At 34.2% G+C, this 21,925-nt stretch overlaps 2 protein-coding genes across 3 annotated transcripts; one reads left to right on the plus strand and one right to left on the minus strand.

Annotated features, from left to right (window-relative positions):
• Positions 1-11,453: 11,453 nt before the first annotated feature.
• Positions 11,454-13,619, minus strand: LOC107913553 (pentatricopeptide repeat-containing protein At4g21190-like). Its single transcript, NM_001327087.1, has 6 exons — positions 13,565-13,619; positions 13,287-13,371; positions 13,050-13,148; positions 12,735-12,878; positions 12,436-12,648; positions 11,454-12,019 (listed from the first exon to the last, which is right to left on the minus strand). Exons 2-6 carry the CDS (start codon positions 13,368-13,370, stop codon positions 11,621-11,623), a joined length of 939 nt encoding a protein of 312 aa, NP_001314016.1. The 5' UTR covers position 13,371; positions 13,565-13,619; the 3' UTR covers positions 11,454-11,620.
• A 1,395-nt stretch (positions 13,620-15,014) lies between these two features.
• On the plus strand, positions 15,015-19,330 carry LOC107913551 (uncharacterized protein At3g49140). Of its 2 annotated transcripts, XM_016842178.2 has the most exons (11): positions 15,015-15,257; positions 15,481-15,571; positions 15,858-16,077; positions 16,306-16,408; positions 16,491-16,558; positions 16,883-17,047; positions 17,180-17,305; positions 17,536-17,874; positions 18,238-18,390; positions 18,673-18,768; positions 18,929-19,330. In XM_016842178.2, the coding sequence occupies exons 1-11, from the start codon at positions 15,179-15,181 to the stop codon at positions 19,025-19,027; spliced, it is 1,539 nt and encodes a 512-aa protein (XP_016697667.1). In that variant the 5' UTR covers positions 15,015-15,178; the 3' UTR covers positions 19,028-19,330. The 2 variants fall into 2 exon arrangements, with proteins under 2 accessions (XP_016697667.1, XP_016697668.1); XM_016842179.2 differs by lacking the exon at positions 18,673-18,768 and having other exon boundaries at positions 15,073-15,257.
• The last annotated feature ends 2,595 nt before the right edge of the window (positions 19,331-21,925 follow it).

Here is a 21,925-nt window from a genome sequence, read left to right on the forward strand (position 1 = left end):
CAAATTGATTCGATCAAATCTCATCCACTAAGGTAGGTCTCACTTCCAACTCTGTAAGTAAACCTCTATCATTAGTCAAGCTAAATTTTGCGAACAACGTCCTCAAATCGGTTATCGACTTTCTACTCAATGCACCGACAACAAAATTTGCCTTTCCCGGATGGTACTTAATGGTACATTCATAATCCTTGAGTAGCTCAATCTATATCCTTTGTCTCAAGTTCAACTCCTTTTGGGTGAAGAGATACTTAAGACTCTTGTGATCCATATAAATAATACACTTCTCAGCATAAAGGTAGTGCCTCCAAATCTTGAGAGCAAAAACCACAACAGCAAGTTCGAGATCATGTGTTGGATAGTTGCACTCATGAGGCTTAAGTTGTCTCGAGGTGTAGGCCACAACCTTACTATTTGCATCAAAATGCATCCAAGATCGGTATGAGACATATCGCTATATACCACATAGTCCTTCCGAGGCTCTAGCTGAATCAAAACAAGCGCTTGAGTCAACACGAACTTAAGCTTATCAAAACTCTCTTGCTACTCTTCAGTACACTTGAAAGGGACACTTTTCCTCAACAGCTTAGTCATCGGGGCTGTAATTAAGGAAAATCTTTCCACAAACCTCCTACAATAACCAGCCAAACATAAAAAACTTTGAATCTCACTAACATTGGGTTGTTTCCAATCCAATATTGCCTTGATTTTCTATAGGTCGACATGGATACCTTAAACTAATACCACATGTCTTAGAAACATCACTTTGTGGAGCCAAAACTCACACATACTAAATTTGTTATATAATTGCTTCTCTCGGATAATCTACAGAACTACTCTCAAATGTTCATCATGCTCTTCTTTAGACTTGGAGTAGATTAAAAGTTTCCGATGAAGACCACAACAAAATGATTAAGGTAGGGTTGAAAAACCTGATTCATTAGGTCCATAAAGGCTGCTAGAGCGTTCATGAGACCAAAGGGTATCACAAGGAACTCATAGTGACCATACAGAGTCCTAAAAGAGGTCTTAGGATTGTTCATCTCTTTCACTTTAAATTGATAGTATCCAGACCTTAAGTCCTTCTTAGAGCACACCTTAGCACCCCTAAATTGATCAAATAAATCATCAATCCTCGATAAAAGGTATCTGTTGTGAATGGCCAACTTGTTCAGTTGTCGATAATTGATACATAACCTAATGGAACCATCCTTCATCTTAACAAACTGAACTAAGGCTCCCCATGGCGACACACTCAGTCTAATAAATCCACAATCCAGGCAGTTGTGCCTTATGTTCCACTAGCTCTTTGGGTGCCATGTGTCACGTGTGAATATGATATGCGAATTGTGTAAATATACACGTCAAATCAAGTACTAAAGTGATAAGTGATATTGTCTCCACAGGGATTGGATTAGTTATAGAAATGGTCAAGTTATGATAATTATTAATGTTATGGTAAAATCGAGTTAAGTACGCAGTGGTAAATTAAAATAATAAGGATAAGTGCAAAATGTATACTGACTAATATTGGAAAATATTAAGGCAAAGCAAGAGTAAAAATACAATGGAAATTACGAGAATAATTATGTGAATAAAATGTGAGCGAATAAATAAATAACTAAGAATGTTATGAAAAAGATACTATGACAAATGATAAAAGGTCTACAAAGTTGATTGGAAGATTGGGATTGCTAAAAATCTACCCTTACTTTTAATAATGCCTCAGCAAAATTGTAATTAACCTACTGCTCAGAAGAAACCTAACCTGCTTCTTTCAAGAGGAAGATCTCAAGTTACCTGGCTTGGGTCAATAGGCCTTAGCACGACATCATGTACTATTTTGTCATCATTCTCTACAAATGATGCTCTATGTCTAGAGTCTGCTGCAGGTATTTGGTCGAATACGCACTTGTATTATTCAATTTCAGTCTAACTAATCCAACTTTTTTAGAATTAGATTCACTTTATGGGCATACTACACACTCATCTATGTCTAAAGAATGTATGCATACAGTTAGGAAATAAAAGCAATTGAATGAAATAGTAGATTAAATTAAATATATGCTTCAACCATTAAAGAAAAATAAAAATTTCATCATGTAATCCCAACCCTATTAGATTTAATTCATAGGTTGGCGATTAAAATTCAAGTTCAAAATAACATCCAACATTGTTTTGATCAAATAAATTTACGAGAGAATAGAATAAGAAATAATTGAAAAAATTAGGAAGATGGTTGTCGCCAAACCAATCCGCAATCCAGAAGCACAGTATCCTATGGTGGTTGAGAGGGACTACCTTCAGCTTCCTCTTTCCGTCTCTACTCAGCCGCTACCCTCTATTGCCTCCGGATCTCTCCCCTTAAGGCTTCCAACTTCGAATTTTTATAAGCATTTCTTCCTAGGGCACTCCAACAATCCACGATATATTTTTCTCTTTTTTAGGTAGATTTTTTTGGTACAAGTAGAGTTGGGCTAAGATTGGTATGCACTAAATGTTGACTCGATCATCTTCTTGAAAGTGCCACAGTATACAAGGTGGCAAACTATCCAACCTTTTGCCCCGACAAACAATCATTCATTTATTTCTTTCTCCACATCCTAAAGGAATGAAAGTGTCTAACATGCCACTAAATGCACCCAAGTACAAGCAAACACAACCCAATCTCCTAATACAAATGATAAAAATACTAATAAAATATCTTAAAATGACACTAAATGTACCCAAGTACAAGCAATTAGCTAGGCATAAAAGAACGAAATATAACTCTTTTCAAGAGTTATCACACCCAAACTTGAGTTATTGCTTGTCCTCAAGCAAAATATGCATGTATGCATGTATGCAACAGTTTGCCAGTGCATGCTCCCATCTTGTACTATCAATCTATTCGAAGACCAATATATACATTAGTTCTCAGCCATCTTTTCTCTTTAAAAAAAACAGTTCGAGTTTCAAAGGTTTGATTTAACAAAGGTTTGATTTTCTAAGTTCCATGTATGTTCTAGCCATAGCAAATATCTCCTAGCTTACTCAGTTCATTTGTTGCCTATACTCAAGTCACTCTTGCTCTAATCATACTTGTATAAACCATTTACATTTGTGTTTTTTTTGTCTTGTATTGTTTGCTTTTTTTTCATATAATTCTAGTATAATAAAGGATTTAGCATGTTACAAAATTCTTTGACTTGATAATCATAATAGAGCATACACCGAATTACCTAGCACTCAATCATGTCAAAATTTAAATAGAAATCACTCTTGAAGCTAATGCTTTTGACTTAAAAGATGGATTGAGCAAACAATTACCTCCTTAGCTACTCAGCCCATTACTACAGTGGAGTGCCCCTAATTTATTTACTTCCCATTACACACTCTCATGTAAACTCACCTTTCTAGTCAGCAACACGATGGAGCAAACAAAGTGGTGTTGACTTACTTGGCAATTCTAAGCATTAGAGTGTCTAATGTCCTTTATTTAATAATGTGAAGGCAAAATGACTGAATTTTGGCTTCAAAAGTACCTAATTTTCAAGCAACCAATCCAAAGCTAAATTCACTCAATCCACTGTCACATGTTCTAAGTGTATTGAAGAATCTCAACTCATCATTGAACATCATAAGTACAGATTGTACTCCTCATAGACAAACAGTACGTAATAGTTACACTGTTATGGCAAAGTAGATTCAACTAAACTAAAATGATCATACATACTAAATATAATGTGTAACCTAAATACATAATACACCCCTAAACCTAAGGGATGCATTGTCCTCAATGCATGATCAGATATATATAAGAGAACAACCAAAAGAGAAATTTTTACAACAAATGCCATAACAAAAGAAATGAAATGCAAGATGTATGAAAAAAAGAAAGAAAACTTAGTTGGCTTGGACTAGCATATAGATACTTCATTCTGCTCGACAAGTGGATATTTGAGCACTGACTTTGTACCACTACTTCCTCTTTTGGGGGGTAAATTCTTCCCCCTTATTGTCTATTTCCGTAAGTTCATTGATCAGATGATCAATGTCACGATCCTATGTAGATACGAGAGCTGTTGGCGAAGGTGGAACAGGGTCTTTCCCTTTGGTGGTGGCAATGGTGGTAGCATCATCCTTTCCTCTTTCTTCCTCCTTCTCAGCATTTAGGGATGCTGTCTTTTCGGGCTGTTCTGCAGTAGTTTGTGTAGGTTCCTAAGCAGTAGGTTGAATGGGCTCTTTTTTTTGGCTCTTGGACTCGAGGCTTTAGATGTCTACCAACTATCATTCTCAAATCTATATCATGATCTTGAGTGGCTAACTCTTCAAATGTCGTTGGTTTGATGCCTTGAAGAATGTAGCGCAATCCCTAGTTTATTCCTTGGATGCACATATCGAGGGCTAAAGATTCTGACAATTTTTCTTTACAATTGAGACTCAGATTCCTCTAGCGGTGGATGTAGTCAATGACTAGTTCATCTTTCAATTGTTGTGCACCAGTCAGCCTAATCATGCTAACAATGCAATGAGTGTTATAGAATTTGTTGAGAAATTCACGTTCAAGTTGTTCCTAGCTATCAATTGTTCCAGGATCAAAGTCAGTGTACCAATCGAAAGCATTTCATTTTAGCGATTGTCAAATTGCTTCACTATGATATCACCATCAGTTCTGGCATTATTGCAAATCTCCACAAAAAGAGCAACATGTCGGTGTGGATTCTATTTGCCATCAAATTGTTGGAATTTGAGAGGTTGATAACTTGTTGGCATTTTAAGGCGATCAATCGTGTAGGAGTATGGCTTGACATAGGTGAGTGAAGGCTGAATTATGTAATCAACTTGATCTTTGGTAGCTTCTTTGATGAGCTCCTTGAGTTGATCGGGAGTCGCAACTTCATTAATTTTTGGTTGAGGATATTTGACAACTTGCACATTGGATTGTTCACCAACCTCTTCTAGTAGATTCTCATGTTGAACTTCTTCATTGGCTAGGCTCTTTCGAGTAATGTCAACAATCCTTTTCTTTGAGGCTTGCAATAAAACTCTCCATTGTATTTGTTAAAGATGTGACTTGTTCTTCCAAAGATGTGGTGTTAGTTGTCATGAAATTCACCACTTCAGAATTGGGGTTTGGGAGAGATGTTGGATTGCTATGCAAGCTATCATGTTTAAAATTGTATTGTTTTAATCAATATTTCCATTACAAAAATAACAATTCAACTATATTTAAAAGGTTGATGGTCAAATATGATTTTTTTTTAAGTTTGAGAGTCAATCTAGTTTAAAAAAAGAATAAAAGTCAAATTAACAAAATATATAAAAAGTTAGAGTTAAATTCCACATTATACCATAACTTTATACTTACATTAGAATTGATTGTTTCTTCGAAAACTTAGATAATAAAGTTCGTTTCATAGATAGTTTTAGAACTTTGTTAAGTTCATTTTTCGAGGTATATTTTTAATGAAAAAATGGGGCTAATTATTACTTTTAACTTGCGCTAAATTCAGATACTATAAAAAATTGTTTATTCAAAAGGCAATTTAATTCAATGGGTTAAAATATTTATTCTGAACTTTAAAAAAAATATTTTATGGTTAAATTTTAAATAATATTTTATTGATTAAACAGTATTTTATTGAAAGATCTTGATAGTAATGGGTTGTGTTTCTTACGACCATTGCAGGTTGTTGATCTAAGTTTTGTACCATTTATTGGAATCTCTTAAGTGCTTAAAATTCAGAGTCAACCTTTGTATGGTAAGAGACAAGTGATTCTTCAAGCATGTTGATATGAGTCACAAAGGCCTTAGATGCGTACGCGAAAGAAAGAGAAAATCAAGATTCACTTTCTTGTTTTCAAGAAAATCAAGAAACTGAATCTTAGCCCAATTTTGCTGTTTGGAGCGATTTCAAGAATCAAGAAAATCAAGATTTCAAATCTTGGAAATCTTGGTCCAAGAAACTGAATCTTGCAGCCAAAGCGCATTGGATCTCCGTTACGAGCATCAACGAGCCAATTTCGGTAGGAGATAGACTACAAGCCCAAGTTCTTGAAGGCAAGGCTCAATAAGAGGATTCCAAGCCCAACCAAGAAGTCAAACCATACTTAGTTGAAAATTTGGCCAAATTGTTAAAGTGGCCCAATTTGTAAAAATTTTAATTGTTTAATTTAATTTTTAGACTTTAGGAGTATTATATGTAAAAATTCGGCCCAAGCAGCCCATTAGAATGCCTTGGCCGAATTTCCCTCTTAAATTTGCTAATTAGGTTTTTTTTTAAGTTTTCCTAATGAGATTAGGAAATAATTATAAGGCCTATTTATAGGCATGGCCGGCCACCTTAATGAAATACATTAGAAATACATTGAAAATTTCAGATTTGCTTTGAGTGAAAATCTCTTTGAGTTCTCCAAGAATTTTCTCTTGAGTTTTCTTTAGAAGTAGTTTTAACAATCTTTTTGATTGTGGGAGCCATCTTCAGCCTTCTTCTTGCCATTGATCTTCATTGGAGGGGAGATTAGAGCCGTTTGAAGGGAGTTGTGAAATCTTTCGGGATTTCAAGGCTTCTTAGGACTTTATCTTTATCTTCTTGCTGTTCAATTTCTTTTAAATTTCTGCTTGTGTCGATTTGTATTAGCTAATTTGTTTGCTGTTCTTGTTGCGTTTCAGCCTTTCCAAAACTCCAAGATCTGATTCGGCCCTTCCTTGGACATAAAGAAACATTTTTGATTTCACAAAAACCCCTCTTTTCTTACCGTCCAATCCCTAGAATTAGTTTCAATTGATTTCGTAATCTGTTTTAATTTATTTGTTGTTTTGTGTTCTTTGATAGATTCGGCTGATTGGAAGTTAATCTTGGGGCTTAATTTCGTGTTCTTGGCTTCCAAGAACATCTATTCATAAGTGTTTTGATTCTTGGCTGTTCTTTATTGATTTGGGGATTTTTAGTTTCCAGATCTAATTGATTCTAATTAAGTTTTGCTATTTCGTTTCAGATCCAAACGTTTAAAGTTTTCGTAGGAGTTTAACGTGACTTGACAACTCGATCTTGGTCCGCGCGCAATCCTCTATCATTTGGTATCAGATTTTGGGCGTTTTGGGTGTTCTTGGTTGATTTCTAAACTGATCTCTATTTTTTAAACTACAAACAACAATTTTACCTAGAAAAAATTTTCGAAAAAAAATTCATTTGAGTGGGTAAACATTTTCCGATTGATCTAAAATTTTACATACATATTTTTGGTACTGTGATTGAATATAAAAAAATATTTCCCAAAAAAATAGTCGAAAAAGTCAAAAAAATTGAAAAAGACGAAATCTAATAAAAATTTAAAAAAAGATTCAGCGGGTTGAGTTTGGTGCCCAAACTTTCCAGATCAAAAATTAAATATTTAAGGACATTCCAGATTTAATTTTGTGATTTTTGGAGATCAGGAACACCTCGAACGAAGTTGTCAAGTTACTCCGCAGTTTTTCGGGTTTTTCGATTTCAGCAATTTTTATTGATTCTTAGCTGTAGGTTTTCATTTGTTTGCCTTTATTTTTCCTTTACACTATCTAATACCTTCTTGTTTCTTGTGTTAGTAGGATTTTAAGGTGTGCACAATTCTTCCTCAGTACGACACAAATCAATTGGTGTCTCGTCAGTTTTTGGCATCCTAGTGCAAATTAGGACTCTTTGGTAGTTTAGGTTCATACACTTTCTAATTGGTTGATATAGACTCTACTAAAGAACTCACAAGACTGAATTCTACCTCATTGAGAATTTGATATTTCTTTTTGAGTGACTAACGGTGAGGTTTGCTAATTTTTCTTTTGAGTGTTGAGTATTTGTTTTACAGGTATTTCAAAAAAAAGAGAAAAAAAATATAAGATGGTAGTTTGCCACACCCTTAACATCCAAATGGGAGACGATTTTGATAACCAAAGGACCAATAGTTTCCATTCTAGGTGTTTTATAAAAGGTAACTTATGTTCACTTATTATTGATAGTGGGACTTGTTTGAATGTAGTTAGCAGCTATTTGGTGGATTCCTTAAAGTTACCTTGTATCGAGCACCCTAAGCCGTATCACCTTCAGTGGCTTAATGAATGCTCAGAAGTTAAAGTTACAAAACAGTCATTGATCACTTTTAAGCTTGGGAATTACGAGGATAAGGTATGGTGTGATGTGGTCCCAATGCATGCGGCACACTTACTCCTTGGACGGCCTTGCCAATTTGATCGTGATGTTACAAACCAATGCAAGCTTAATAGATACTCTCTTGTGTTTAAAGGCCGAAAATTCACTCTTGCTCCTTTAAATCCCAGTGATGTATATAAAGATCAATTAAAAATGATGAAATTTTGTGAGGGGGTGAGAGAGAAAGGACAAATAAAAAAGACAGAGGGAAAAGAGTCTAGTAGTGAAAAAAGTCAAAATTTAAATGGCCCAAAGGTGAGTGAATCCGCAAGTGGTAAAAATAGAGTGAAAAATTTAATTGCAACAAAAAAAGATGTGCGGAGAGACCTATTCAATGAACAGCCTTGTATCCTTGTGAGGTTTAGGCAAAATTATTTATCTCTATCTAACATTAATGAAAATTTGCCTAGTGTGTTTCAATGTTTTTCGCAGGATTCTGAGGATATTTTTAGTGAGGCCCCTAAAGGTTTACCACCTTTGCGCGGGATAGAACACTTCCATTGGCCACATATGAAAGATAACTTCCAACTTCAATACCTTTTCGATGAAAGACGCTTTCATACGATCAACATAGGCAAAGATGAAATCACACTACATGAGCCCGAAGGTAAGCGAGGTAAGGAAATTTTATCAACCGAGTCCTGTGCAGATTTGAAAATTATTGATAAAACTTTTGGTGACTTAATTCTTAAAAGGTCCCCTCATTTTGATCCGATTAATTGTTATTCTTCGATTGTGGTTGATAAAGTCATTACAAAAGGAAGCGTGAGTTGTTATTCTCTTGATTTGCCTTGTGTAAAATCCACGAATTTGTGCAAATCTGTTTTGGTGAATAAGGTAACGAAATTTGCCAAATTTGTTTTCAATTTATATTCGTGCCTTAAACAGTTTAGGTGGTTGTACATGAAGTTTGAGTTCCATTTGACAAAGGTTAACTCAACAACAGAGCTTCGACTACACTATGCCCCCGATGAGCGAAGGTTTGTATTAAATGGAAAAGGTAAAATCGACCCTTCTTCTTCTAATTATAAAGGTAAGATGCTTGAAACTTTTGAAACACTTTTGTACTCCTCGGATAGTGACAAAGATCGTGTTGATGATTTAATTTTTGTAAAACACTTAGATAATGCATGTGTGAGTGAATCTATAGACTGTCGATTACTGCATGGTATGATTGTGCAACTCTGTGAACCGTGTGAACCTTTTCAAATACCTACTTGTGATGAATACGTTTACCATTTGATTTATTACTCGCGATTTATTCATGGTTTGTGGAAACAATTTGAGATGATTGAATGCCTTAAAACATGTCCATCTTTGTTTCAAATATTTGACGAGGCATTGGCAAGCAAATTAGCTTGTTTGCATGGTAATCTGAATCTGTCCATTCGCATGCGTTATACTTGTTTTGTTATGCTTATGTTTGGACTACAAGTTCTACTTTAATTGTGGTTGACTTATCTCCATTTGATTTTTCAGATTCGAGGACGAATCTTTTTGAGGAAGGGGGGAATGATACGAGTCACAAAAGCCTTAGATGCGTACGCGAAAGAAAGAGAAAATCAAGATTCATTTTCTTGTTTTCAAGAAAATCAAGAAACCGAATCTTGGCCCAATTTTGCTGTTTGGAGCGATTTCAAGAATCAAGAAAATCAAGATTTCAAATCTTGGAAATCTTGGTCCAAGAAACCGAATCTTGCAGCCAAAGCGCATTGGATCTCTGTTACGAGCATCAACGAGCAAATTTCGGTAGGAGATGGACTACAAGCCCAAGTTCTTGAAGGCAACGCCCAATAAGAGGATTCCAAGCCCAACCAAGAAGTCAAACCATACTTAGTTGAAAATTAGGCCAAATTGTTAAAGTGGCCCAATTTGTAAAAATTTTAATTGTTTAATTTAATTTTTAGACTTTAGGAGTATTATATGTAAAAATTCGGCCCAAGCAGCCCATTAGAATGCCTTGGCCGAATTTCCCTCTTAAATTTGTTAATTAGGTTTTTTTAAGTTCTCCTAATGAGATTAGGAAATAATTATAAGGCCTATTTATAGGCATGGCCGGCCACCTTAATGAAATGCATTAGAAATACATTGAAAATTTCAGATTTGCTTTGAGTGAAAATCTCTTTGAGTTCTCCAAGAATTTTCTCTTGAGTTTTCTTTAGAAGTAGTTTTAACAATCTTTTTTATTGTGGGAGCCATCTTCAGCCTTCTTCTTGCCATTGATCTTCATTGGAGGGGAGATTAGAGCCGTTTGAAGGGAGTTGTGAAATCTTTCAGGATTTCAAGGCTTCTTTGGACTTTATCTTTATCTTCTTGCTGTTCAATTTCTTTTAAATTTCTGCTTGTGTCGATTTGTATTAGCTAATTTGTTTGCTGTTCTTGTTGCTTTTCAACCTTTCCAAAACTCCAAGATCTGATTCGGCCCTTCCTTGGACATAAAGAAACGTTTTTGATTTCACAAAAACCCCTCTTTTCTTGCCGTCCAATCCCTAGAATTAGTTTCAATTGATTTCGTAATCTGTTTTAATTTATTTGCTGTTTTGTGTTCTTTGATAGATTCAGCTGATTGAAAGTTAATCTTGGGCTTAATTTCATGTTCTTGGCTTCCAAGAACATATATTCATAAGTGTTTTGATTCTTGGCTGTTCTTTATTGATTTGGGGATTTTTAGTTTCCAGATCTAATTGATTCTAATTAAGTTTTGCTGTTTCGTTTCAGATCCAAACGTTTAGAGTTTTCGTAGGAGTTTCACGTGACTTGACAACTCGATCTTGGTCCGCGCGCAACCCTCTATCACATGTTACAACAAATCAAGTGTTACATTGGAATATCTCGACTAACCTTAATATATTTACTCATAAGTACAAGTGCACAAAATCATTGTTAAGTAATAAATTATAATAAAACAATTCCATTAAGAGGAGTATTGACGCTATTAAAATATCTAGACAACTAATTACAATAAAAAAACTAATATTAAATTTCCTCCTAAGTACTTGATTATTAAATAAGAAAAAAAAATTAAAGACTAATCTAATCTAAATTAACTAAGCTAAAGAATATAAAATAAATCTGACTGGAGGGATAATAACTCGGATATCAGAAGTTATGAAAAATTTCAGTAAATGGCACCTTATAATCTATTTCAGCTAATAATCAATTCAAGGGTCTTAATAACTTTGGATCATTTATTCAATCAACTTTTGCAAGTTCTTTTCAGTTGTCCATATAAGAGAAAGAAGGAACATTTCTTACTATCCTACAGCCTACTTATGTTTTACATGAAGCCCAGAAGAAACCTAGCACAATAAGGAGAGTGCTGATACAAAATAAGATGACATGAGAAACGCTTTTTCATTCTTGTCATACAACCTTCCTTAACATGCTCCTGAGATCTAATATATTGTATTTCAGTATCACAGCCAAGGCTTGCTGGATATAAGACTATTGATTAATCATGAAATTATATCAACTTCAGCAGTGAATGTATTTGATTGTGCTTCTGGTTCTTCATACTTCAAACTCATAATCCATTCAGTTTCATTGTCCTCAGTGACACCTTTGGCAATTTTATTTGAACTTGCTTCTGCTTCCTCATGCTCTAAACTCGAATTCTCTTCAGTTTCCTTGTCCTCAGTGACACCTTTGGCCTTTTTATCAAATTCCTGTAGCTGCTTTACTTGAATTTTGACACGCTTTCCCTTGATGTACCGGTATTCCCATTTTGGTGGAGGATATTTCCTTTTTAATTTGTCGTACTTGTCCAACATGCCCAACTTTTGGAAGGTATTTCCAACCATTGAAACAACTGATATACTTGGTTTGACACCAAGCTCTTCCATGTCAGCAAATACCTATAAAAGTATCACACGAGTTACATTAGTAGGATTCAGAGAAGTTCAGGGCATCCATTACTCAAAACCACTCGTAGGGTCATATCATAGTTAAAAACTTAAATTACAAAGGCTCTGATTGTTTGATGCTTTTGCTTAACCAAATCGAGCCTAAAACCAAACTGATTATTGTTTTAGGCAGATAGAAAGATTAAAAACACGAGGAAAAGAAAGACACTGCTATGTACCATATTCACTAACCATCTCAACTGTGCTACACGGATTTTTAAGAGAATATAAAATCAGACTTGGGAGTAATCAGATGCAGTTTATGGTTAGTCAAAGAAATCAAAGAAAGATAGAAGAAATGCTCAATTATCCATTCAAATTATGGTACTGCATGAGAGTCTTGAATGAGATGGCAAAAAAAAACATACCTCAAACATCTTCTCATGCATGTCCTTGTGGTAATAAATAGAAATCATTTTATCAAAGAAAATACGTGGGGTGCTTTCTAAATTATCAGAAAATAGTTTGACCCACAGCTCTTCAGCCTCTCCAAGTCTCCCATCCTCCGCTAAGGCATTCAGTAAGGTGAAATACGTTCCCATTGTTCTTCCTTGACCTTTGCTTAACATCCACTTTATCACCTGCAAACCAAGTGCAGTTTCCTAGACTTAGCTCTTTTTAGTGTAGAAAGCCAAAAGAAAGGATAAAACTGAAGAGAAATGATTACCTGAATTATTCTCTTCCATTCTTGTTCGTTCTGTAGGATCTTCAATGCTTTCTTAACTGTAATTAGAGGGAACTCTAGTTCCCATGCAATAAAGGAGTCGAGAGCCCCGTAAACTTCCTCCTTGACATTTGACAGTTGCTTAACCTACATAAGGATGGCCGATAATAGATGACTATTATCCCACGATTGCTATAAAAAGAATCAAATCCGTGTCTATAATTACTTCTCATTCCAGAATCAGCAACCATTAACGATATTTGTTTTGCTAATATTTAACTTATAAAAGTTAAGATAGTAAAGCAAACAAGAACTTACACAAGTAACAAGCTTTGCTGATTTAGAGACAGTCCCAATTCTATTCCTTGATTTCCATACCCGAGGATACCGAGGTCTTGGACCTTTAGCAGCGCATACCTGAAAATCATTTCAGATTTACTAATTCACCAAGAACACCATTAAAATTTAAAATTTCATACAGCATTCCCTTCTCTCTTTAGCGTTTAGGAGGAGACAATATATCTATATATGCGAAAATTTCAATTGAAAGCGTACCACGGTATTCCTAGGTCTCTGGTTAATTTTAACTGATTCCAATCTTTTAGTAACGAGTGGCAGAGCATATCTACAACAAAGCATCCTGACATAATGCAAAATCAAAAGGAAAAAAAGAAAGAAATTTTGATTAATTGTGGTAGCATTAGTTGCCATCCACTAAACAATTTTATTGCTTCAAGAAAATCTTAAAAGAAATGCTTAAACTTATATATTCAGCATTTTCTCAGCAACCAAACGCAATTGCTTAAACGAGACAGAAACTGAAAGAGGAATACCGGTTATTTCTTGAGGGTTTAAGAACCAGCAAATTTCAAGGTTGAGACTCGAGAGTTTGCTTCAGCGTTGTAGATGGAAGATTTTTTTCTTTCCTTTTTTCCCTTAGTTTCGGGTTTTTTTCCAGTTTCTTTTTATTTCCTAATTGCCCAAACAATAAGAATAAATAAATGGTTAAAATCTGTCAATAGTCCCGTACTTTTCAAAAATTAGAAACTTAGTCCCTGTTCTTATATTTCTAGGAATTTAGTTCCTCTGCCATTGACAAGTTCAACTCAGTATTAATACTGTTGAATTTGCTGTTATAATTAACCTGATTTTAAAAGATATATTATAATTAACATGAATTTAATAAAAAAATATTGTAAACAATTATGCTTGAATATTGAAATGGACTAAATTCCTAATTTTTAAAAAATACATGGACATAGGTAGAGGTGTCTATGGGCTAGGCTAGGTCCGAGTTAGGTCCAACCAGAATTTTAGGCTTGGGCTAGGCCTGACCTGAAAAACGGGCTAAAAATTTTGTCCAAGCTTGATCTCGATAAAAATGCTAAAACTTGAGTCTGATCTGGCTGTATTAATTTTTTTATATTATTATTTTTATATAATTTTTTAAAAAATATATAACACATCAAATATACTAAAAATATTAAAATAAATATTTCTCAACAAATTAAAAAATTTAAAAATTATACTTAAATAATATTAAGATAGGTGCAACTTAATAAGCAAATACTGAGTTATACAATATTCAAACAATAACAACAAAATAATATTAAAATAGTAGCAAAATAGTAAAAAATAACAAGAAAATAGCAACAAAATAATAAAAAACAACAAGTTTTTTTTGCATAGTTGGGTTGGGCTTGGGCCAAAAAAGCCTTACTCGAGGCTCTACCAGCTTTCTAAAAGGGCCTTATTTTTTTGCCCAAGTCTAATTTTCAAGTCCGCTTTTCGGGCAGGCTTTCGGGGCCGGGTGACTTGATCAATGAACATGTCTAGACATAGACACATTTTAACTTAAATAAATAATTTGGCTTATTTAATTTTTTGTTAAAATATATTGTTAATCCTTTTAATTTAATAAAATTTAAAATTTAGTTCTTATATTTAAAAAAATTAAAAATTTAATTTTTATAAAAAATTTAATTTAAAAATCTAGTCTTATCATTAAGTTATCTTTAGTTTTCCCTAAAAAAATTGTTAATTTAGCATTTTGAGGAAATATCCTCATATGACGCAGCATATGATTGGTAAAAAAATAAGTTTGTTAAGTTAATAAATTTTGATAAAAATTACCAACAATAATCATGATTAGAGTAGAAAGATTAAGTATTTAACTTAAATATCAAAATTTGTCAAAATACAAGGACTAACAGCAGATTTTAACCTTATTTTTTCTCCTTCCCACATAACATTATTTAGAATTTTACATCCAGTTATTTTTGACAACGTGTACGGTTGCAGGCAATACAAAATCTCATTCGCCGCAGACGAACTCTACCCATATACCTCATCTTCTCACGTTAGCTCTTCGAAGAGAATGGACGCTTTATGCATCACCAAACCAACCTAATTAATTTTCTGTCTATTTTTTTCCCTAATTTTTTTAAATGATGTTGATGATTGAATCAGCTATGGCCGTCCGATTTCCCACCCCAACCAATTTCTGCTCCTCCTCCGCCTTTCACAGTAACTCCTCCCTGTCCTTCTCCTTCTCTCTTTTACATTTTCGAATATCATAAACAACTTCTAGAAAAAGCTGAATTACAGATGCAGTTCAACTTCACTGTGCTGCAACGATCGGCTATATGTTTAGTTTTTTATTTTAAAATGTTCTTTCATTTTCACGGCTGCCAAATTGAGACTTAACTTCCTTTTTTTGGTATATATTGTGCATGTACTGTTTGAGTAGATTATCGTCCTATGTGCAATTCCGGTGAGGTTACTAGTTGCCACGTCTCCTGCCGCCGGCTGTTTTGCCATGGCGGCTTTGGCATAACTTGGTACTATGTTTAATTAATATTTTGCTTTTGCTAGTTGTTATCCTTCGGGGTTTTTCTTTTTCTCTTCTGAATTTAAATTTTATCTTACTAGCTTATTTTTAGACTCCAAATGAAAAGAAATATGGAATGGTGAATTATCAGTAAAATATCATAAATTGGTTCAAGTCTAATCCTAAAAGGGGGGACTTTTTTTTTGGGGATTTTTTTTTTGGGATTTTTTTTTCTTTTTGTAATATGTTCTGCAGAGAATAGTAGTTATGATTGTTAAGGCTAGAGTTGTTTGCAGGAAAGGATTTCCAAGACTAAATAAAGCTTCCCTTTCGAGAAGGACCCTCGTAAAGAATAACATTCGGGCAACCGCTGAGCATTTAGGTTCAGCATCCGATCCTGCAAAGCATAAAGGAAGGTCGCATTACCATCCGTTTGAGGATATTGGTGAGGCTACATCTAAAAAGAGCAATGATGCTACACTCACAGCTGCAGAAACCTCTAGGACGATCATTGAGGTATTGCATTCATTGTTCATTACTGAATCAACATCCGAAGGAATGGCATTAATGTAATGAATATGTTTGTACATGGTTTTCTTTTCTGTTATTGTTGAAGAAAAGTAATTTAGATGTCTTTTCTGCAATTTGGTTTGGTTGACACTTGGAAGATGTACTCTTATGCTTCGATTCCTGCTTCTCAATCTGTTTGTTTGGCTAACGTAGGCTGTAGCATGCCATTTTCAGGTGAATAGTAAAGCAACAGTTATGTTTACAGGGATGATCAATGATGAAGTTCATGAAAATATTATGTGGCCAGACTTGCCTTATGCAACCGATGAACATGGAAGTAAGTTGACTGTTCCGGTCTGAAGTATTTAAGCCTAGCTGCCTCAGTAAGCAAATTGAAATTTTCCTCTGATGCCTTGCAGATGTATACTTGCAAGTGAAAAGCGATGAAGATATTTTGCAAAGTCTTACTGTAGAAAATAACTTTGTGGTATGCAGCACTTTTCTTTCTGAAAATTTTGCTAACGTGTTACCTGCATGCATGTCTCAAGATGGTGCTTAGATCTTGCATGTAGTTTTCACTTTTCTAGTTTGACGTTAGTGTTTGTCCGTGTAACCCTTTCATAACTGAGATTTCTTGAAATATGTTTTGCACTTTGCATTTATTGATTTGACATTTTAATGACTGCATCATTCTATCCTGCAAACGGGCTTCATTTGAGTTGAGTTGCTATCGAATATGAGAAAAGGTCTACAAAGAGTCCTCTTATTTGCTACTGTGTTCCTTAAAGCTTATTTATTTTGTATAATGCAGCAAGTAATTATAGGATTTGACACTACGGAAATCATGAAGGAAATCGAATTATCAGGTCCATCAGAAGTTGATTTTGGAATTGAGGAAATTGACAATGAAGATGTTGATATTGAAGATGATGGTGATGATGATGATGATGATGATGATGATGAAGATTATGATGAGGTTTGACCTTTTTCCTTTTTCTCCCGCTTCCTTTCGAATATGATGCATGAATCTAGCGTTTTATATGAGATACTTTCATTAACCTATTTGCTATATTTATATATAAAATATATATTAATTTATTGTTTGTAGGAGTGGGTTGCTGCTCTTGAAGATGAAGATGATCAAGATGACTCTGATGGGACTCTTGGGGACTGGGCAAAATTGGATACTATGCGTTCATCCCATCCTATGTACTTTGCCAAAAAGTTGACTGAGGTAATGACACTTTATGTCAGATACTGAAAGCAAACTAGCGAGGAAGCAGTGCTAGGAAGAGAACATGAAGTAAAATTCAAGTTCATAGCTATATAGCATGTACTAATATGTATTAAGTTTGAGTTTATGCTCCTTACCCCCTTGTTGAGTCCATATCTACAAAGATGATATCTTTATGCATGGTTTGTTTCAACGGCATTTTCAAAATGATTTTCTCTTATGTTTTGTAGGCAGCCTCAGATGATCCTGTAGACTGGATGGAACAACCTTCGGACGGTTTAGCTATCCAAGGCCTTCTAAGGCCTGCCCTCACTGAAGAACATTCTGAAATTCAGAAGCACATGTCTACCAATCAGTCTCATGGTTCTGATACAAATCAGGCTGAGAAAGATGTGGGAGACAAAGTAGAAGATCTTGGCAAAATTAATGGTTATGGAAATGAATCAGAGTTATCAAGAAAGAATTCATCATCCGAAAGATCGGGGAAAAATGAGATCTCAACAAATGGGTCTTCATTTTACAAATTAGAGATGATTAAAATTCAGCTAATTACAGCACATGGACATCAGGTCTGTAAGAGGCTTTCACGTTCCCTGATTTTCATTCCTTTTCTCATGTAAATTTGATTTGATTATCTTGTGGATATCTATTTTATGTGTGTGAGGTATTAGCTACAGTCATGGAATTACTCGAGTGCTACTAAGTCCGGCATTTTGTCAACAAAATTTTTAGTTAAGATGATATAGGCCTATTGCCTTTTTGGCAATGTTGAAGGGTTTTCTATGACACAATACAGATTAAAGCCATAGTAGCTGTTGCATCAACTACCGCCTATTACCTGTCTTTGTAATTGCTATTAGAGTAATATTGACTTTATTTTTTCTTTCCTTTTCTCCCACCATATGAGATTGCGATTTTTTCTGCATGTCCAGACAGATGTTGAATTAGAAGACTTCAAGCAGGCTCAACCTGATGCTATTGCACACTCGGCTGCCAAAATTATATCTCGCCTGAAAGCTGGTGGAGAAAAAACCACACAAGCACTCAAATCACTCTGTTGGAGATGCAAGGGTATTCAAGTCGAGGTAAAAGGTCAAGAAATCATCGGATGTGTAAAAGTCTATACTTTGCTAAGTCTACTCTAAGCCGTGCAAAACTTTTTAGGTTCTGAAGCATATAGGTCTTAAATTTTTGTTCTTTAAAAAAAAAGGGTGGTTGCTTTAATCCCTATTACCTTGGAAGCTAAGGTTATATATGGTTAGATATAAGAAACCTGTCTAGCCTTAATATTTAGTATTACTTCTTTTTGGTTAGCTAATTTATTGATTTTAAAAATGATTATTCATCTTCTTTGCACTCTGTCATAGGAAGTAGCCATTATCAGTGTGGATTCCCTTGGATTTGTCCTGAGAATTTGCTCTGGAACCCAAATTGAAACCTTACGGTTCGCATTTAATGCCCGGGTATGTCATACACGTGCGCACGCACACACATTCTTGCCTTTTTTGTTTGTTCTTCTTTAAGGTCATCATTTCTGTACAAATAAGCCAGCAGTTCATAGGATCAAATTCCCACTAACTAATAACCTAGCCACCTTTGTTTGAATTCAATTGCCCTTTGCAGGCCACTTCAGAGTATAGTGCTGAGAGACAACTTAACGACATGTTGTTCCCAAGGAGCCATCAAAGGCCACAAAAACAGATAACTGGCTCTTCAAAATGAATGCTGAAGTTGTTGAATAGACGCTTTACCGCATAATTGTGGATCATGTCTTCTACACTTCCTCGAAGATTTTTGTATATGGCAGAGGCTCAAAGAAAAAAAGGAAAAAAAGCTTTGCTGCCTGGCATCAAATGTATCTTGTTTATGGAGATAAGGATTGTTGGTGCATTCTTCTCTTCAATTCCCATGATGAAATACGGTTTAATATATGATCAAACAGAAAAATGTATAACTTAACTTCAATTTAAGAATCACATAATAATTTATTTGGCCCTCCAATATTAAAAAAAAATATTTTATCCATTCATTTGTTGTTATTATTATTATTATTATTTTGTTTCGTTTAGTCTTTGAATTTGCATTGTTTGTCAAATAATCTCAAAATGGATAAAAGAAAATTAAGAATTGTTAATTTTGTTGATGTGGCATCTATATGGTAATCTTATGTGGATGTCATATAAGTAATTAATTAATTTTTTTTTAAAATTAAAAATATTCTTATATTCTTATATTCTTATACTTTTTAATTTAAAAAATAATTTATATATTTTTTTAAATTTTTAAAAATTTAAAAAAATAGTTAATTTAAAAAATCGCATGAACTAGGAGTCTAAAAAAGAACATTTTGAAAGTAAATGGCAGTTTATTTTATGATGGGTTATGTCGTGGATATATATATATTTGATAACGTAAATATACACTATAAAGTTATGAAGTATTATTTTGAAGTATGAATATTATACTTGTATTGAAAAGTATATTTAAGCATATAATGCCATATTTCAGTATTCTATTATATTTAAAAATATGCATATTACTTCGTATGATAGAAAAAAAATTTAAAGATGAAAAATTAAAAAAATCTCGACTTAGACTCAACTTAACTTTTGCATGTACCTCTAGACTCAATTCCAAATTCGATTTAGTTCGAGAATTGGCTAAACTTATAGCTATGATACCACTAAATGTAATACCCTCTACTCTGCCCGTTCGCCAAGTCTGAGTTACATTGTATTACATTCGGTTGACGGAGCAACTACGATCAATTCATAATTAAAATATCAATTTAAAGATAAAATCAAACAAATATACATTCAACACAAAATACAATCATTCTCAGGCTTTATACAAGCTTACGGAAGCTCTAAAACTAAACTGAGATTGAATTAGGACTAAAATACAATTTTTTTAAATTCAAGATCGATGTCGCAACGAGAGGGGGTTCCTCGTCGCAACATGACATACTGGCTTGGCCAAAAGGCCTCCTCATCGTGGCAATGAGTTTCCTTGTCGTGCCGTGGCATAGAGCCCAAATCTCATCGCGACGACATCCGTGTGATGTTGCGAAGTCACACATTGAACCTACAAATTATGTTGGATTGCTGGTACGCCCCATGATGCAGCGAAAAAAGTATTTCGGCAATCATCAACTACAAATCCATGTATAAGGAACGAATTAGGTTGAAAATGTACCTTCTTTACTGAAAACATTGAAAGGATGTTACTGATTCGATGTTGATTCCAAGCCACAACGAAAATGTCCCAGCCTCTATTAACACCCCTAACCTGTCTCTATCACCGGATTAGGGTTATGGAGCATTACTGTACTATCAGAAACATTTAACATCATAATATCTAAATAAATTACTCATATCATAGTCCATTCAATTACATGCATTCTATCCCTAAATCGAGCCCTTGAGACCCTAAAAATAACATAGAAGCAATTCGGGAACAATTTGAAACAAAACAGAAACTTAGGAAAAAGTTGCAAAAATTGGAAACAAGGGTCACACGGCCGTGTGGAATCACCCCAGGCCATGTAACTCACTGACTTGAAACCCTAAGGAATGACAAGTGACACACGATCGTGTGACAGTCTGTGTCTTAGGCCGTATGAACCCAAAATTCACCTAAGATCAAACCATGCATAAACATCCAATCTATTTGTGCACACTTTCAAGGGACTTAAACATCATCTAAATTCACTTAAACATACCATTCAAAATCATCTTAACTTGCCTAACCAATAGACCATTCATAGGCACCACAAACATTCCAAAACATCAACTATCAAAACATGTCATTTTGTTCAAACAAAACAACCTAATTCAAACGCCTACCAAAATACCATACCTTTCAATTACCCTACAGTAGTAAAAAAGACCATACTTAACAAGCATTATAAGTTCTTCAACTAAACATAAACTTCAAAGATATAAACTTACTAAATCAACCATTTAATACATCCATGAGCTATCAATACAAAAGACCTATACATGATAATATTGCGATTTCCATACATGATAACCTAGCTCAAATATGAACTAAAACATGTCACAAGCAATAATTTTCAAGCCATCATCAATATGCTAAGATAACCTTATAAACAAGCACTTTAAAGTAACCAAAATCATATATCTTGGTAAGGCATCAAAGTGTACCAAATCAACATATCTTTCCAAAGCTTATACATGACAAAACACCATTAACACATGACATAATACCATTTCAAATCACCCTTTACATGTCATTATAAACCTTAGCAAAATTACTCAAAAACTACTAAATTTTCTACTAGATAGTGTGATAGGTCTTCAACGAACTTCCAAACCGATCGAGCTTCCGATAATCTAAAAACAAATGAAAGAAACTATGTAATGGCCCAAATTTAATGTTATCGGAACAGTGGTTTCGGGACCACACATTTGATGAGGAAAAATTTATTTTTTATTGTATTTTTATGGCCTACAATTTCACAAAAAGATTTTGTGAAAATTTCGTTCAAAAATTTTGACGTTTGAGCACTCAATTTAGTCAAAAGGACTAAATTGTAAAAAGTGTAAAAGTTGAGTTCTATATGTTAGAGGTGTCCAATTGTTATGAAATTTTAAATTT

Source organism: Gossypium hirsutum, chromosome D11 (genome assembly GCF_007990345.1).
Source record: "Gossypium hirsutum isolate 1008001.06 chromosome D11, Gossypium_hirsutum_v2.1, whole genome shotgun sequence".
In the NCBI taxonomy this organism is placed as follows: domain Eukaryota; kingdom Viridiplantae; phylum Streptophyta; class Magnoliopsida; order Malvales; family Malvaceae; genus Gossypium; species Gossypium hirsutum.

Bases quoted from the DNA above. Each gene is read 5' to 3' on its own strand.
- LOC107913553 (NM_001327087.1), bottom strand. From the start codon at position 13,370: ATGCTTTGTTGTAGATATGCTCTGCCACTCGTTACTAAAAGATTGGAA. The intron at 12,879-13,049 runs GTAAGTTCTTGT...ATCCTTATGTAG, and splicing joins CAGCAAAGCTTGTTACTTGT to GTTAAGCAACTGTCAAATGT. The intron at 12,649-12,734 runs GTAATCATTTCT...CTTGGTTTGCAG, and splicing joins AATGGAAGAGAATAATTCAG to GTGATAAAGTGGATGTTAAG.
- LOC107913551 (XM_016842178.2), top strand. From the start codon at position 15,179: ATGATGTTGATGATTGAATCAGCTATGGCCGTCCGATTTCCCACCCCA. The intron at 16,409-16,490 runs GTAAGTTGACTG...GATGCCTTGCAG, and splicing joins TGCAACCGATGAACATGGAA to ATGTATACTTGCAAGTGAAA. The intron at 16,559-16,882 runs GTATGCAGCACT...TGTATAATGCAG, and splicing joins CTGTAGAAAATAACTTTGTG to CAAGTAATTATAGGATTTGA.